This window comes from Carassius gibelio, chromosome B2 (genome assembly GCF_023724105.1).
Source record: "Carassius gibelio isolate Cgi1373 ecotype wild population from Czech Republic chromosome B2, carGib1.2-hapl.c, whole genome shotgun sequence".
Taxonomy (NCBI): domain Eukaryota; kingdom Metazoa; phylum Chordata; class Actinopteri; order Cypriniformes; family Cyprinidae; genus Carassius; species Carassius gibelio.
In genome coordinates, this window is record NC_068397.1 from 11959979 (window position 1) to 11979005 (window position 19027).

At 35.8% G+C, this 19027-nt stretch overlaps 1 protein-coding gene across 2 annotated transcripts; it reads left to right on the forward strand.

Annotated features, from left to right (window-relative positions):
- The first annotated feature begins 136 nt into the window (after positions 1-136).
- gng12a (guanine nucleotide binding protein (G protein), gamma 12a) lies at positions 137-18553 on the forward strand. 2 transcript variants are annotated; one of them, XM_052549304.1, is made up of 3 exons: positions 137-392; positions 16177-16285; positions 17252-18553. In XM_052549304.1, the coding sequence occupies exons 2-3, from the start codon at positions 16193-16195 to the stop codon at positions 17375-17377; spliced, it is 219 nt and encodes a 72-aa protein (XP_052405264.1). In that variant the 5' UTR covers positions 137-392; positions 16177-16192; the 3' UTR covers positions 17378-18553. The 2 variants fall into 2 exon arrangements, with proteins under 2 accessions (XP_052405264.1, XP_052405265.1); XM_052549305.1 differs by lacking the exon at positions 137-392 and adding an exon at positions 7423-7814.
- Positions 18554-19027: the final 474 nt, after the last annotated feature.

Sequence of the window (19027 nt, forward strand, 5' to 3'; positions counted from 1 at the left end):
GCTATTTTATCAAGGCGAGGGATTGATTGTTCCCAGAATCACAGAAAGAGGGCGTCCGAGTTGAGGAGAATTCGGAGGAAAACAATCAGCGGCGTCTCTCTCCACAGTTCGAAGGCTTCGAAAGGTCGACGGTGACGTCATGTCTTGCGCCGACCGTGATTGGTCAGCGTAGGTGGAAGTGTTACAAACGGTGTCATTCACAAAGTAACAAGAAAACATTACAATAGTGATAAAGAATGTAATTAACTTTAAAATATTAGGCCTATTTAGATCATTTTCCTGGCAATTTTACACGCGGATCTTTTGAAGTTCACGTAAAACCAATTTTGGGGCGTATTTTCGGTTTCTTCACTGATTTATCAGCAGATCACACTTGAAAGATTGGTTTAAAGGTAAGACTATTCTGTCGACGGCGAATGAGTTTTACGATTATAATTTATTTGTTATTCACAAATAACAAAAGATGTAGAACCTCTTCTGCTTCTTTTTGTGGCCTATGTACGTTTGTATGTCGAAAAGAGAAAGTTGTCGCCTTGTAGCTAATCCTTTAAGTTTAATATAAAGTTTTGAAGCGGATAACAAACTTTCACTATTCAACAGGTTAGTCAGTGTGCAATATTAAACTGTACATCAGTAGGTGGCTATAAATCTAACTCTTGAACAACAAAAATAAAGTTAATATGACTGCCTATTTTTCACCGTTTGGAATGTAAGGGAGATTTCTGTATTTAAATCATTGTCATTAGTAGGCCAAAATGGCTGTTTGGGTTGTTTAAGATGAAAATACACTAACATATACCAGAAATCATTTGAAGTCTTTCTCAGTTTCTGTTAGACTGCCTCAGATCAAACTACAAGTAGAGACAAGACGATTTAATTTCTTTCCGTAGTCAGTGAAACCTATAGGGGATGTACTGCAACTGAAAAGTAGAGTCCAGACGTATATAATGTTTTAACCCCCTAATTTTGCCCCTCTGAAGGGGTTTGCATGCATGACTATACTGTTAATGATCCACACTCATTAGTTTGCATGTGAGCCCATTGAGGAGCCTTTCACTTCTCAATTATCAAACTGTTCAAGGACCATCCTCTCAAGTATTTGTTTTATGACAAGTATTTACGTTGTCTTCATATGTAGAAGAGTGTCTCGAATCTAGTCTGATCTCCTTGAAAAGCTGACACATGGCCCTGAGAATGTCCCTGAACTCCCATACATCCAAATTACACAGTTTAAATCATATTAAATTATCTGTTTAAATGAATATTTTACCTAAAACAGATTTTTTTTTTACTTCCTGCCATGTTGTCTGTGTCTATCAAGCTCCAAAATGGACAAAAAGAGGGAAAACACCATAAATATAGACCACACGACTCAAGTGTTATATTCCAATTCTTTTAGAGCCATAGAATGGGTTTGGGATGAACAGATTAAAGTTTTATGAATTTTTCACTGTAGAAAAACCCTAACCTAACCCTAACCCACAGACCTGAAAGCAAAAACCACTATTGTTCAGATCTATTGGAAATTCCTAAAATAATCTGTGAGTAATCAGCCTTCTGAATTGGACAGAAAATTCACGTCATGATTAGTTTAAACAGTTCTATTTGATTTAAATTTAATAGACATGGTCGCCATGAATGATTATTGTATAGAAAAGAGTGAAGTCGTCATTTCAAGTCAACTTTAATAATAGAGCAACATGAGTAAATAATGAAATAATTTAAATTTGTTTGGGTGAAATCTTAAGAATAATAATAATAATAAATTTAAAAATACAGACACATAAATCCGCTACTTCCCTTTGAGATAGTGGTGGCTTGTAGTGTTGCAGTGATTAACCACAGAACAGTCCAAATGTGTCCTCTGTTTATATTCTGTCTGTTAGAGGATGTGACTGGAAACAGAGCTCTGCCAAAACCAAACCTGTACTCACCATAGTGCTGCTTCAACTTAAGAAATATCTCATATTTATGTAATGCCAGCTGTTTGTGGGACATGTAATACAGTAGACATCTTGTATCATTGCACATGAATCATCAACATTGGGTCAATCAGTTTCTTTTTCTTCTGTTTATTTTTGGTTATGTATTCACTCTTGCTACTCTATAAGATTATACGACTTTAATAAAATAAGATGGCTGCCCTCACAAGGAATTGTAACATTTAGCCACTGTTCGTAAGTGACGCAATACTTCAAGCCCTTTCTCAATTTGATTGTGAAACTAAGTGTTGCACTATTTTGGTTTCCTCGGAAGCCACATTACGATTTGTTATATTGCACCAGGCTCCACAATATATCACAACTACTCTTACCTTAAAGCTAGATACATTTGGCAAAGCACTTTATTACTAAAACTAAAATAAAAAATTCAACTGAAAATATTCAAATAAAATTATTTTAATATAAATATTTATTATTGATTAATAATATATAAATAATACTAACGCTGGCACATGGTCTCTGCACACTGGCAGTAATGCAGTGATCAGACTTTTTTTTATTTATTCGGTGCATTTAAAAAGGTTCATGCCATGACCTAGTACTGTAGTTAATGTAAACACTCTAGCCCATCCACAGGCAAAATTTGACTTTAACTTTTGTCATAAACCACCTTCTCACTCCTGTGATTTCACAGAATTATAAAAAAAAAATTCAGCCTCATGCAGCCACTTTTATCCTCTGATACCATTAGAAACAGATTTAAAGAGCTACCGCATGACTTCAGAACTGCACTAAATCAAAAGACTGTGCTTTAGAAGATTAAAGTTATGCATTAATAGAATTACAAGATCATGTGTGATTTTAGTCAGTGGTTTTCTAGTTCTCATGTCAAATGTGAAAACTGTTATCCAAGCATCTCAACTTATTTCTTCATGTTTCTCTTTTCTCTTTCATGTTTTTCCCTGACCTGCTTGGTTAATCATTTTGGTAATACTTTACTGCAGTAAATATGATATACAGTGCATATGATATGTGAAATGATGGCCATGAGGCTTTTGAGAATTTGTGGACTCTACCTTATGTCTGCCAGTCATTCATCTCCATCCCAATCTGAATGGATTTATTATCACCCTTCCTCTGTTAGGTGTGTTTGTGCCAGCCTCAAATATACCTTAAATCTGCAGTATGTGCATGAAAGATCTGATTAAAGTCGGTGTAGTTTTTTCAGTTGTACTTTTGTCACAAATTTTGAGCAAGGTTCCTTGCCTCATTAACGACAACTGGGACCTGTAGTGTGACATGCTGTACTTAATCTAAAACTTTATTTATTTATTATTTATTGTTATTCTGTAAGTTTTTTTATTAGTACTATGGTATTGTTATATTATTATTATTATTATTAATTAGTAGTACTAACTATAATTTTTTGTATCTATAATTGTTTTTATATATGTTATGGTATATCATTTTATTGAGTAACAAAAATATATATATATATATATTTTTAAAACAATATTTAATAATAATAATTCTTATTAGGTTACATTTTATTTTAAGATTTTGTTACCTTGTTATTATACATTTAAGTACTGAGTAATATTAATTAACTACATATACTTACTATATGGTTAGGGTTAAAGAGTTTGGTTTAGAGTTAGTTGCATGCAATTACGCATAATTTATAGTTATTACAATAGTGTAACATGTGTAACAAGGTCACCTTAAAATAAAGTGTTACCTAATAATAATTATTATTATTATTAAGTAATTATTTTTAACAGTAATTATTAGTAATTTCTAACTTTTTAATTTTCTATTGGAATATGTGTATTGTTAACACTGAAAGCTTCAGATTATGTGTCAGTTATAGCTAGGCTCAAAGTCAAAATGCTAGGATGCCATCTACTGGTAATCTATATCTGGAAGTGGTTTTTAATGTTGGCCTGTGGCCACGAAGATTTTGATTTGTCTGCTAAATCCCTGCACTACCATTTATCTCCAAAAGGTGGTGTATGTGGCTCACACTTGATTCTGCATTTATTATTTTGTGGATGAAATCCAACGAGGCCATAGTTGGGGACCAAAAAAAACCCCTTACTGCCTTTTGACACATTTTCCATTGTAAGGTTCGCTGGGGTCAGACCCATGGCGAGACACATCATAAACACCCATTAACACTGACAGATGGTCAGAATGATACGTCCCCTTTTTAGCTTGACCAAGACCAGTTGGACAGAGTTTACATTTCCTTGCTGTCTGACACCAACATTAAGAGTGATTAATGCTGAGCAGCTCTGAGGTATCCTATCTGTACATTAACTACGGCTGTTAGAATCTTGTCCAAATTCACCTTAGAAGACACCCCCCCCCCCACAAATCAATAGGGAATGACATTACCATAATTGGAGACCTTGAAACAGATGTGTCCGATATCTACACAAGAATATGGTTTTGTTACTTTATAACCTGGTCGTTTCCTTTTTGATGTGCTGCTTTATTTGGTAGTGACATTGTTTATCTTTATATTAATAGCAGAAAAATGCTGTCACTGCATTTATTACATTTAAAGACTTTAACAGCAGATTATAATTGACTTTGAGATTCTTCCCTTTCTAGGAATGGGAATCATAAAGAACTTGAATTAATTTTTCTATTCTTTTTTTTTTTTTTTTTTTTAAAGAAATGCAATTACAATTTAAAACAATGTGAAAGTGTGTTTTAAAAAATAACTTTTCTTATAAATGTATATTCACACACACACACATATAAAGCATATACTAATGCTCATTCTGCATGACCACATTTTAGAACCCTTAATCCATTGGACCTTAAAATAAAGTCACCAAATTGTCCTTAATTCAGCATTGAACAACTACATTCATGGAAAATAAAGCTATTTAGATTTACATATATATTTATACCATATTTCTTGCAAGTGTTACATGTATCTTACAAATATATTATATGAACAACCTAGGCAGAATGACCAACTCATAAGAGTCACTTGTTTGCTAATCAGGCAATGTTGAACCCAGTGCATGGTATGTTTTGATTCACCAAAGGGATTGGGAATCAAACTGTACTGATTGTGCTGTAGGTTTTTGATTCATTAAAACCAAGGGGCTCATTAGAGTCAAGAGATAAGATAACTTTTTTTAGGTTAGCCATGACCTTTCAGTACTTAACTGTATTCATTTGCCAGATGCTTTTTATTTCTAAAACAACATACAGTGAGAACGTTAACATACAAAGTTGATGTATTGCCAAGATGTGTTTCCCCTGGGAATCAAACAAACAGCTACCAGAGTTTGCCAAAATTACCTTCCTGTTGGGAAGGCAGCGAGAGCATGGGTTCTCCTTGTGAGTAAAGATGGGCATGATTCAAGGAAACGGCTCACATAGGGCAACTGAATGAATGGAAGTCATTGATCCAGCAAGGTGTCTCATGCTGTAAACTGAGAAAGTGTTCATTGCAGTGAGCAGCCTCAGGTTGGGACACTGTGTCAGTCTAAGGGGAAGTTCACTGTCAGGGGGAACAAAGCAGGGATTATGAGAAGTTTGGGAAGCTCCCTCAAAGACCCGAGGTTGGCTTTTGGGGGACTTATGAAGGGAGTTTTGTGAGAGAGGTTCAGTGTGGGAGATGCTCATTGTCAGGGTGGCCGTAGGGCCCCAAAGTGTTTGTCCGCTGTTCGGTTTAAGGAGAATGAAGTGTGCAGGTGGCATGAGGCTATACAAGTGCTCTCTATACTCTGACAACCAGTTCACTATCTCTTCTAGTTTTTTGAGCCCTATAGCCCCAACTTAATGTAAGAAATGATCAACCAGGAACAAGGATGAAAAGAGAGCCTGTTATTCACAAGAATAGCATTTAGTTTTTTCGTGTGAGTGGCATGTTTTGTGTGAAGATTATCACTTCTATAGGTCTCAATTTTTTCTCTCTGCCATATTTAGTTGCCCTGTCCTCTCTGATGATCTCACTGGTGCACAGTACTCCTCCACAGAGCTGCATATGTTTTGTACAATGGCAAGAAAAATCTTTATTTTCTTTCACGCGGTATTCAAAAACAAACATACAATGTGAACAAGTTTCCAATTAATGAATGCGTGACTCTCATGATTTGGTTCTTTTTAGTGAATCGGAAACAAACAATGTAGTCTGATTCCTGAAAAAATGACTCTTCTGAGTCGGTCTGAATCCTTCTGGACTGTTTCCAGAAAAGAGCAGTTACTGAATCAACATCTAAATTGCACACAATCTGAAAGACTTTTATTTTGATGAAGACATTGACAATAAAAACATATAGTTCTGTAAGTGTTTATGGGAACTCCTTTAATTCAGTAGTTAAATGACGTGGGGCTTTTTGCCCTTTATCCCTCTAGCAAAATGCAAGAGATTTTTTGGGGGAATTGAACGTAACAGATATAGGTGCTTCTCGATTAATTAGAATGTTGTGAAGTTTATTTATTTCAGTATTTCAACTCAAATTGTGAAACTTGTGTATTAAATAAATTAAATGCACATAGACTGAAGTAGTTTAAGTGTTTGGTTGGTCATTGTGATGATTTGAGCAGGTGCCAAATCCTGCTGGAAAATTAAATCAGCATCTACAAATGCTGGTCAGCAGAAGGAAGCATGAAGTGCTCCAAAAGTTCTTCGTAAACTGTTGCAGTGACTTTGGTTTCCAAAAAACACAATGGACCAACACCAGCAGATGACTCTGCACCCCACCATCACAAACTGTGAAAACTTAACACTGGACTTCAAGCAATGAGCTTCTCCACCCTTCCTCCAGACTCTAGGATCTTGGTTTCCAAATGAAATACAAAACATGCTCTCATCTGGAAAGAGGACTTTGGACCAATGTTAGCCCAGGTAAGATGCCTCAGGATTGGCTTAAAAAGAGGAATACAACAACTTTATCCAAATTCCTTGACACATCTGTGTGTGTTGGCTCTTGATGCCTTGACCCAAGCCTCAGTCCATTCCTTGTGAAGTTCACTCAAATCCTTAAATCGATTTTGCTTGACAAGAGAAGACCGTGGTTCTCTCAGTTGGTTGTACATCTTTTTTTTTTTTCTCCACACCTTTTCCTTGTACTCAACTTTCTGTTAACATGCTTGGATACAGCACTCTGTGAACAGCCAGCTTCATTGGCAATGAATGTTTGTGATTCCTTGTGAAGGGAGTCAAGGATTGTCATCTGGACAACTGTCAGATCAGCAGTCTTCTCCACGATTGTGTAGCTTAGTGAACCAAACTGAGAGACCATTTTGAAGACTTAGGAAACTTTTGCAGGTGTTTTGAGTTAATTAGTTGATTGGCATGTCACCATATTTTAATTTGTTGAGCTAGTGAATTGGTGGGTTTTCGTTAAATGTAAGCCAAATCATAACACCTAAATAGAACCAAAGACTTAAACTTCTTCAGTCTGTGTGCAATGAATTTATTTAATACCCAAGTTTCACAATTTGAGTTGAATTACTGAAATAAATGAACTTTTCCACAACATCCTAATTTATTGAGAAGCACCTTTATAAATTAATTTTCTCTATGGGCTTTCCAAAGTAAAGCCTATTATGTGCCATTGGTTGTTTTCCTGTTGTGCTTGTCGTTCTTGTCAGTGCTTTCTTTTTCCTTTCACTGGGTGCTTCTCTGAAGTCTTTTTCTTTGTGTTTCTCTCCTCCCCCAGTCACATGCTCTATGTGCATTTGTCCTTGACTTACTCTACTCACCTGTAACCAACGTTTTGTTTTGGGTCTCTTTCTTTCACCCTCTATCAGGCACAACATTTTAGTAACCTTGTGATGCAACTCTAGCATACCTGACATCAGATCAGAAGGTTTCGTGTTCAAATCACGTCATGGTCAAATGTATGTAGTATTTTTTTCACAGAAATGTATTTATTTATTTATTTGTTCACAACAATGTTTTTATTATCAGCAGTTAATTTATGTATTCAAAGCAATTTATTCATGTGTTTATTTATGCACACACAGCAATTAATTTATTAATTGATTTATTCACAGCAATTAAAATAAATAAATAAATGAAGAAACAAAGGTCAGATACCTGACATTACCCTTTCAAAGTACTCTGTTTTGCCAGTCAGGTCAAGTTCATTGTGGACTAAACAGTGTGTATCTGGAACAGTTTGTGTCATGATGTTCTGGTTCAAAGTACCTTCCAGGAAATGCTTATGATTTTGTTACAATGAACCACTGGTGTTATGTGACTGCTGTGTCTCCTCTTCAGCCAGTCAGTGCACAAATATCATACACAGATTTTGGTTATGTGGTTATATATGTTAAGAAATATGCAAAATAGGCCGTTTTGAAAATGCATTTGCATTAGCCAGCATATTCTTTCTGCAAGATCACTGCTTTACTAGTGCTAAGCTTGTGGTTAATGAGGCAAGCATCAATATTAGTGAAACTTATACTCTTTTATTTTCACTGGAAAATGTCATTTACAATTCCGTTAGATCTGGAATTTTGTGTGAGGGCAAAATATGTCCCCCCCATAAATTTCACATCAGGTTTAGTGTGTCCTGTAAAAAACTAACTCTGCAAGTGTTTTTTCCACCCCCCCCCCAAAAAAAAAAAAAAAAAAAAAACTTAATACTAATACCTAAAACTTAATTCCTAGCTGGGGTCTTGAACAACCACTCAGAAGACTCTGTAAACCACATAGCAACAAAAGCACCTTGAACGCCTTAGAAACTGCAGAACAACACTTTTGCATATACAAACAACACTCAAATTTTCACAAAATTTAAACATCTAGTTTTTGTCTATAGTACATCTGGGGGTGTAGTTTGTGATATGTAACACGATAAACATGTTTGTGTGTGTGTGTGTGTGTGTGGGTTGAACAATAGTGTTTATGAGATCCTGTCACGCAGTGGTTTTTCCCCATATTATGAGAGGCTGTATGCCCAAACCTGACACAATCTACTGTAGGCTTTATTAAGCATTCTGTGGAGCTGGTTGACCAATATATCATGTGCTGATGAGTTCATGGAAATAATCTTTGATCCCATGATGACACATCGGTTCATGTGACATGCAGAAACTCTGGAGGCGTTCATTTGTGGAATTCTTTCAAGTTTGTGAATGGAGGCTAGATTGACAGGTTTTCTTTTAAACCAAAGCATTAATTTGTTTGTTGTATAAGAGTCATTTGAGACCTACAAACTTTTTGTTTCTAACATTTTGTGATTATCATCAGATTGCTGTACAAAGTTGAATGTACTTATTGCTATAGGTTCATGTATACTTTGTGAATATGAATGGTTTATGCAAATACTTGCAAATCATATCTTGCACGTTAGACTCTTTATGTCTAATTTAATTTTAGACATAAAGACAACCCTGTCCTGTAAACCGCACCACTCAGCCATCTGCAGTCATGAGAACACTGTTGTGACTGGAGTGTTACTTAATGGTGCTTGATGGGATTGGAATATTCCACAACCCAAAATATTAAACTGTGGTTTGTAACTCATCCAGCTTCAGATGATAATAATGCTTCAGATGTGCAGAAAATCCCATGTGCATACACTGAAGGAGAGACCAGAGAAGGAATCCAGACTGTAATTATCTGCTTAAGATGTAATGTCCAATTTGTGAATGAATTACACTTATGAGCAAGTTCCTTTTTAAAACGTCTGTCAAATGATCCACAAAATGATCCACAAGTCAGTTTGAATCATTATCACAAAGTATTCACAGCGGATTCTTAAAGGGGGGGTGAAATGCTCGTTTTCACTCAATATCCTGTTAATCTTGAGTACCTATAGAGTAGTACTGCATCCTTCATAACTCCAAAAAGTCTTTAGTTTTATTATATTCATAAGAGAAAGATAGTCTGTACCGATTTTTCCTGGAAAAACACGACCGGCTGGAGGCGTGACGTGTGGGCGGAGCTAAAGAATCACGAGCGCGAATAGGCTTTTGCGTTGAGAGCGTTTGGAAGTTGTGACATTACCGTGAGGAAAATAAACCATCATCCAAAACAAACCATGGCTTACAGTCAGATTCAGCCGTTTATTTATGATCCAGAATCAGATCCAGAGGCTGAAGCCAAACGAGAGCAGCAGCAGCAACGACTCGCTCCGAGCGGGGCTCGAACCCGGGTCTCCATCATCGGAGGGGACGCACTAACAAGGAGGCAGAGATATTTTAAGCAGTTTTACTCACCGCCTGTGGTTCCAACACACGATCGTGACCCTTTTCCGTTGGGATTGCGTCATCCTTAAGAAATAAACGATACGCAAATCCGTCGTCAAACTGGGCCTTGTTTGTAAAACAAGCATCTTCGAAATGCAGGGAACAACCACAAACACTTGCACAACTCCGTTGATGCTCTGTAAAAATAAACTCCATCCACTGGTCCCTTAATGCTGTTTTTTTTTGGTAATCTGTGCAGGGTTGTCTTGCCCTGGCAACCAAAAAGCACTTCTTTTGTGACTTTTTGCGACGCTCTCGCTCTGATCAGTGATTGTTTGTGCACAGCCTCTCTCTGCTCTGCTATACGGGAGCGCGCGCTCTTCCGGCAGACGCGCCCTTAGGACCCATATAAGGAAATTCCGCTCCATCTAACGTCACACAGAGCCATACTCGAAAAAAACTTTCCGAAACTTGTGACAAACCGGAAGGAGTATTTTTGGAACAGAAATACTCCTTCAAACGTACAACTTAATTTTTGAAACTTTGTCCATGTTTAGCATGGGAATCCAACTCTTAAACAGTGTAAAAAACTCAGTATGCATGAAATAGCATTTCACCCTCCCTTTAACTGAACCATATATTTTTATTCCATTTATTTCTGAATTTAAATAAACTGGGAACTCTTGTTTGTAATTAAAGATGCACATTCATATAAGAGATTTGTTGTAATAAATGTTTCCATTCAAATGTAGTCATTTGGCTACCTAAATGTTTAATTGTAGGAGCCATTGGCTGTCTAGACCTTTTTGTTAGAATGGGATCCTGGAATAGAGTAATACAGTTGTGCTCATAAGATTATGCATATCCCTTGCAGAATATGCAAATATGTTAATAATCTAAACTAAATAAGAGGGATCATGAAAGTTGCATGTTATTTTTATTAGTACTCTTTTGAATAAGCTATTTCACATAATGGATGCTTAGATATACTTCCACAGGACAAAATAATAATTGAATTCATAAAAAATTACCCTGTTCAAATGTTTAAATTTATAACTTTTATAAAAAATATCTTTTAGGCTTTGAGACTTAAGTCTTTGCAACTTTAGGGATCTTATCTATGCACAATCAGCTTGTAACACTCCAAAGAGAAAGACAAACTTGAAATTGCATCATATGACCACTTTAAATGTGTTCCAGAAGACCAAATAAGTAACATTTTCCCATGCAAGTTAACCCTTAATGCATTGTGCTGCCTTCTTGAGCATCAGTAGATATTTTCACCTTATATACTAGTTATGTATTAGTCAATGAATGAATTTATGCCTTGTCGTTATTTTAACCATCTCTTAAACTGGCATTTAGTTATTTTCATTATAGGGATAGTTCATCCAAAAATTTTAATTCTTTCTTGCTTTATTTACTCACCTTCATGTAGTTCCAAATCGGTATGACTGTATTTCTCCCTGTGAAACCCAACAAAACTGAAAAGAAATCCTCACACATCCTTCAAAATATCTTCTTTTGTGTTCAACAGAAAACAGAAAGTCATACAGGTTTGGAAAGACACGAAGGTGTGTACGTGAACTTTTTTTGTGTGATCTTTTTAAGGACAATTTATTTTCCATAAACTCACGGCATGTTATATTTCACTTATTCTACATTTGCTTGTTTTCTTGTCTCGCTTTTCCCGTAGTCAAGCCCTTTGACACAAAGACCCTCCCTGTAAAAGCCCAAACCCAGTCACTACTGTGTGACATTACTGTGTTTTCACTGTTATTGAGCCATCCAGCATATTAACTAGGAGGAGCCAAGCATAGACCTTTGGCCTCAGATAGTGATAATCTGATGTACTCATACACAGTGGAGCTGCTAGTGACTGGGGCTTCATAAAGACTGCTTTGTTTTAGAGTTGTAGCCTAAACGCAGAGCTCTGCTGGGGTGAGTTTGTTGTTTCGAAGTTGAATAGTTGTGCATTTCTCAGCTGCTGAGATGAATGGGGGCATTAAGAGGAGGGTGACAGGCAGAGAACACAATGGATGGGAGTTTTATTGCACCTCGGTTGCACCAGCATATCTGGCATCTTGCCCATAGATACAGTACACGCACAACCTCCCGTTCACAGCTGTATCCTCTCTCACACTCTTTTTTTCTCTCTGTAATTAAACTACAACAAAGAACAAAAATACAATTCTTTCAGTTTGGACTGTCCCCAGCCCTAGAATTTTTCCAGGGTTGCCTGACTTTGAGAACTACCTTTGCGCTGGTTCATCCCCTCAAGACAAAGATATTTATTTTCCAGGGGGTGAAACCTCAACACACAGCTCTTGGTTATCAGGCCGCACGCATGCTGACGTACATGAGACATTATCTCCGAGAACTGGTGTTTGTTTAGGCCCCAGGCCTTGACTGATAATGGCCCATTATTGTAGCCCTGGCACTGTGTTGTTCAGTGTGGATTGGCTCGTTTTTGTGGACTTGTTCACATATTCCCATCTGCTGGGAGTCACTGCACAGTGGCTATTTTTGGCTTGGCCATTAATACGCCATGATGCTTGGCCAAATGCATGATATCAACTTTATAGTTCACACTGTTGGTTGCAAATCAGATTATAGTTGTTAAATACTGCAAACATAACAATGCAAACTAGCCACATTGTGTTACAGTGCTTTTAATGGTTTAATAGTTTCATAAAACTCCTAGTAAGAAGAGATACTTCATTTAATATGATGGCTTTAACTAAGAAAGCACAATCCATTGGAATCATATCAACAATATAAATGTATTCATTTATTGCTTTCTGTCAATATCAATGTTTAGGCAATTTTTGTTTCAGTGCACAAGACAGTCTTGTTCTGGACATACTGAATTCTGCTGTCCTGCATGTTTATTAGATATGATCACACGTTCATTCCATGGAGTGTATTTTTAGATAGCTCTTGCACACCCTTTTCATAATAAAAATGTCTAGGCTGATGCTTTCCATAGAACAACTGTGGGGCAATACATCTGTTTGTCAGAGAGCTGCATGCACTGTCAAATGTGAAGTGGTTTTAAGAGCTGTTTCTATAGAACTGGACCCTTGGGCTTAACAGACCACTTTCTGTAGAAATGGCTTCTGACTTATAATAAAATTTAGATAACTTTTTGTTAAAAAAAAACCCTGGAGAAAGAGAAATGGTTATCAGATATTAGACCAGGCATCTTTACGCCTCTGAACCTGTTTGTCATTCATCATGAAATGAAGATCTCATAGTGTGATCATCAGAATGGGATTTCAGACAGCTAATAAAAACATCACAATAATCCACAAGTGCACACACACTTCAGTCCGTCAATTGTCTTGTGAAGCAAAAAGCGGCATGTTTGTAAGACACAAATCCATCAACGTGATTTTAAAATCCATCCCTTTTTGCCCTTATATCAAAACCCACCAAAATATTTGTTGAGAACTGTTTTGAACCATTTTCACTTGTAAACTGCTCTGCGCGTATTTCTCGCCTCAGTCAGACAAGACCAATTTTTCACTTGAGAAAGCAATATTTTGGATGGGCGACTGGTTTGAAGTTAAAAACATTAATGATGGATTTGTTTCTTACAAGCAAGCAGATTTTCACTTCACGGGACGTTAAATGATGGACTGGAGTCCTGTGGGTTACTTGTCAGTTGTTTAAATTCTCATTCTGACGGCACCCATTCACTGTAGAGGATCTGTATTTGGGAAAGTGATGTAATAAATTTCTCTAAAACTGTTCAGATGAAGAAACAAACTAATTTACATAATTTGGCGAGAGTTAATAAATTGTCCGAAAATTTTCATTTTTCGGTAAACTTTTCCTCTAACGATTCATATAACCTCCTGGCTGAGAAACATTGGCCTAATTAGTATTCTTGACTTCCTTACACTTTCTGCATCTTGAACTGTCACTTATTCCCAACACCTTTAATACTTAAAACCTGAGCTTACCTAAAACGTTTAACACCATTCTTTTGCTGCCTTCAGGTGATGCAAGTCCAAATGTGCTGAGCAGTCACAGTAGTTCATGCTGAGCGAGAATGAGTTGCATTACTACGCCTGGCTGATCAGGGCTGCTGGTGTCACTTTGTGAGATCATGTGACTAGGCGAGTGGCAGGAACTGATAACATCTGCTGAATGAACATGTCTAGGGGCAGCAGTTGGTGACCTCAGGGCTAACAGGGTAACACTGAGATGGGGACATGTTTTGTGTACCTCCCCTACACACATCTACACATCCGTATGCAGAACATAAGGTCATCAGCACATTTCCTTTGATTGAGGCATTGATATATACTCTTATCTTTAAAGACTGTCTTCCTATCTTTAAAAAAAATCGGGCATGGACATAAAGCAGTGTGTACTGTAAATGATGACATCCAGTGTACTTTGTATGTTCTGTTACTATATTTAGCCTAAATGTTCCAGTGTTTTATTTCGATGGTATAATAAGTTATGTAGGAATGTTCCTTCATGACTTCATGAGTATGAGAGGAATAGGAAATGGCCAAATATATTTCATGCCATAAACAATAATGGGGAAACCCAGTGATGTTTGGAAAACTCCTTTCTTATTAAATATGCTTTTTAAAATCTGTTTCTTTGATATAACTAAACTTAAACAGATTAAACTGGACAGTTGTCCTTCAGTCTGTCTGTTGACTGAGGTCTGGATATTTTGGAAAAGCATTTATGATTACGTAACTTTTATTAACTTTAATCAAAAGTAACACTTAAGATGATATCTGAAGGATAATGTGGCCATTTTTACTATTTTTTTTTAATCAAATAAATGTAGCCTTGGTGAACATAAGAGACTTCTTTCAAAAACATGTAGTGTACATTCGCAGAATGTTCAGCTTTCAAAATCTAATATCATTGTAATATTTGCATGTTAAATTGCAATAGCACATCTCTCTTACATCTTAATTTATATATTTTTTATTAGCTATAATTTGAATAGCTTACACTGGATATTTGTAGTGCAGACTGTCTGGCGACTGGTGTCTGGATATTATGGAAGGGCATTTATGATTATGTAATCTTTTCACATAAAGAGCACTGTAACACTGTCCTGGTTTTGTGTGACACCATGCCACTGCAAAACTTCCTCAAGCCAGGTAAAGTAGGACATGTCCCATGTGAAAAAAATGTTTTGTAACCTAAAACACCATCAGAGGTATAGATGCTGCAATATTTCCTCTTCCTTTACCCATAAGTCAGTAAAGTAAACTTTTTGTCTCTTTTGTACCAGTATTTTTGAGTCACAATAGATGATGTTTACGAACTCATTGTGGTATTCATGAAATATTCCAGTTCAGAGAAGGAACATGGAAATGGATAATACATTTACAGGAACTTTTGAATTTGCTAGAATTATGTTGGTTTGGGTTCACCTGACCCTGATTAGAGATGTGTTTCTTAATGCATAGGACATGTTCTAGCATTTCAAACTAAACATTAATAAATGAAGAAGAAGAAGAAGAAGAAGAAGAAGAAGAAGAAGAAACATACTGGGAAAAAAAGAAAAGAAAAATCTAAACATTTTGACCATAATGACCCATCCCTGCTTTGAACAGAGAGCTATTCATTTACCTTATTAAACCAAACAACAATCTAAAAGTATATTTAGGTCTGCAGGGTAGATTTGTATTAGTGGCATAAAATACATATTAAGTGTAAGCAAGGCATGACTGATGCATATTAAACTAGACTGTCATGAAAATGAATGTAGCTGAACGTAGCCAAGCTCAAGACATAAGTTGTTTTCCACAGTACAAGCACAGCAGTTCAATTCCAGCATTACCTCAGTTCCTGAGAAGGTTTGGTCATTTTATCTGTGGAGAATGAAGAATAATTTGAGTGTATGTCAGTAACTATTGCACGTAACCTTCAAGTCAGTGTCAGGTTGGATTTGTCAATGCAGTGTCATAATCTTTTGCCACTGCATCAGATGTGTTCTAACGCTATGTTGTTGTGGTGGGATTGTTTAATGATGTCTGTAGGTTTATAACTGTTTTATGTGGGTTTTGTTCTGTTTTTGCAGTTATATGGTTTAAAAAATGTCCTCTAAAATGGTGGGCTCAAACAACCTGACACATGCTAGGAGGATGGTACAGCAACTGAGAGTCGAGGCCAGTATTGAGAGGATAAAGGTACATTTTCTTTTCTTTGCATCTTTAGAAGATCTTTCTTTCCTCTAGTCCTCTTTATATGTGATTGTGTATTTTAAATGTATAACATGTATTAAATGTATAACAAAATAAATAGTTAATTATACCCCCCGATCAAAAAATGACTTGCTTTTTTAATATCTTACGCTATATTATCACCAAATCTTGGATTCAGTCTTTTAGACAACTTGTTTACTTTTAATTAGCACTGGTTTTAAATTTCTTTTTGCTCATAGGCTTCATTGATCTGAGCTTATATGCTCCTCATTTATTGAGTGAATGATGTATAGTATAGACAATAGTTCTGTAATAATTTCCTCTGTAGCTGTTTGAATTTCTTTCTTCTGCTGAACGCAAAACATGGCATTTTTTTTTAGATATGGGTAACCATCTGTTTCTGGTCCCCACAGACCTCCATAGTAACCAGAAACTCTTCAAGATATCTTCTTTTATGTTCAGATGAAGAAAGAAACTCTTACAGATTTGAAACAGCTAGAGATGAGCAAATGATGACAGAATTTACATTTTTGGGTGAACAGCATTTTCCAATGGTTTTTGAAGCATCATAACAGCTGCTGAAAATTCAGTTTTGTCATCACTGCAATAAGTTTACATTTTGAAATATTACATATACAATATTACAATATTACAATTACATATTTAAATAGTATGTTTACTTTAAAACGTAACATTTCCTAATTTTACTGATTAACTGTATTTTTTTTAATCAAATAAATGCAGCCTCGGTGAGCAGCAAAGACTTCTTTTGAAAAGGTTAAAAACCTTTACGACCCTAAACAGTTTGGTGTACTGTATATTGTTGTTTAGAAATAAAAAGAAACCATAAGATATTGTTTCTTTGTGACTGAATGGTCCATGCATTAAAGGGTATTAAATAAAACAAAATCATACAAGAAAATTTTTCACATTCTGGCTTGTCTCATCCAGGTATCCAAGGCCTCAGCTGACCTCATGCGTTACTGTGGAGAAAACGCCAAATACGACCCCCTGCTCATGGGCATCCCTGCCTCAGAAAACCCCTTCAAGGACAAAAAGCCCTGCACTATATTGTAGTGTAACAAGTATTAATCTAATTTAATTACTTCTACTCAACTTTGTCTTAAGTTCGGCTTTTGCTCCTTAGTATAACTTTGTGCCATGTCTTAACTGTATTTAGCTCTTACAGTATTTATTACTGTAAATAAACTCCAATCAGTACTAATTAATTGCCATTTTGGTAATGATTAGAATCGAATCTCATCTTGACCAGCATCACTTGTCTTCTGTTTGGTTGTTTGGGCCAAACTGAAATGATCCTATAAATCAAGCCGTTTAGATGTTTTAAATGGGCTTAAGTTCCTCTTTCCACCAGATGATGCCTTTAGTTAGAATTAGTTTGAAATAGGGAAGTAGCACAACACATTATGATCCAAGGAGCTTGCAACTACATTAACTGATTAAGACTCACTTAACGTGTGTTATATATTCCTCTAGCAGTACATGTGAATAATGTTATAGCAAAGGGACTGACTGAAATAAATGGAATGGAATTTTGATTTGGATTATGAGTCTAATGTGACTTCTGCAATCACGGTTTAAGTGCATGCTGGGTAAATAAAACAATATGGTAAATCTCACATCACACAAATACTGATTTGTTCTTAATTATAGGAGCTACCACTATGCGCAAAACCATTAGAGACGGGTTACTGGTGTGCTTTATAGGAAAAGAGAACTGATTTCCCTGCACTTTCAAACCCATGTGCCTTAGATTGTTCAAATCAGTACTTATTACAAATGAAAAGATGACATTTTATCTGTTGACACTCAGTAACTTTTTGGTTCCATTTAGATTTAAAGGCCTTTCCCTTCTGATTTAAATGTCTTTTTTCTGTACCTAGGACATTTGTAAAACAGAGACTACTGTTGTTTGATCTTGTCTATGAATTGAATGTTTTTTTCCCCAAAAAAGGGCAGTTGTGACATTCACACCTTTATTGGGGCAAGCGTCATACACTGATGCTGCAACATCTGTATTATTGTGGAGAGATCAGAGAAGTTATGCAGTATTTGAGATTCACAACCAAATACCTGTGACCTCAGTATCTCTGTGAAGAAAAAAGTTTCCCTTTGAATTTTTTGGTGTTTCTTTCTATTCTAATTTCAGATTTTTTTTTTTTGCAAGTCTTCATAACGTGTACTGTACCTTGAAAGAAAGATTTTATTAAAATTGTGAAATAGTAAAACTAAGTGCATCACATATGTACGTGTTCTTGCGAAATCTACGGTCAAACAGTTTGTGCTATATTAGTGTATCTCATGAAAATGTGTTACATGTAAATGCAGAGTTTTTTTCATTTGATGTAAAAGTGCAACTTGGACATTCTGCAAGTAATCACTATTTGTGTTCCACAGAAGAAAAAAAAGGTCATATGGGTTTGTAATAATACAAAGGCAAGTAAAAGATATTTAAATTTTGGGTGAATTATCCCTTTAAACACACAAAGGAAACAAAACATTGTTTTTACCACAAGGGTTAGGAGTTAAAAAGAATAGTTTGAAATCAGGAAAGCTCCTGTTCAAAAGTTTGAGGTTAATAAGATTATTTATACTGTATATATTTTTAAATAAGCTTATTCTTACCAAGATTATATTTATATAAAAAAAATATTTAAAAAACATTCAACAGTAATTTTGTGAAGTATTTTTACAATTATTTTACAA

Coding starts and splice junctions, on each gene's coding strand:
- gng12a (XM_052549304.1), top strand. CDS start 16,193: ATGTCCTCTAAAATGGTGGGCTCAAACAACCTGACACATGCTAGGAGG. Junction 16,286..17,251: donor CCAGTATTGAGAGGATAAAG/GTACATTTTCTT, acceptor TGTCTCATCCAG/GTATCCAAGGCCTCAGCTGA.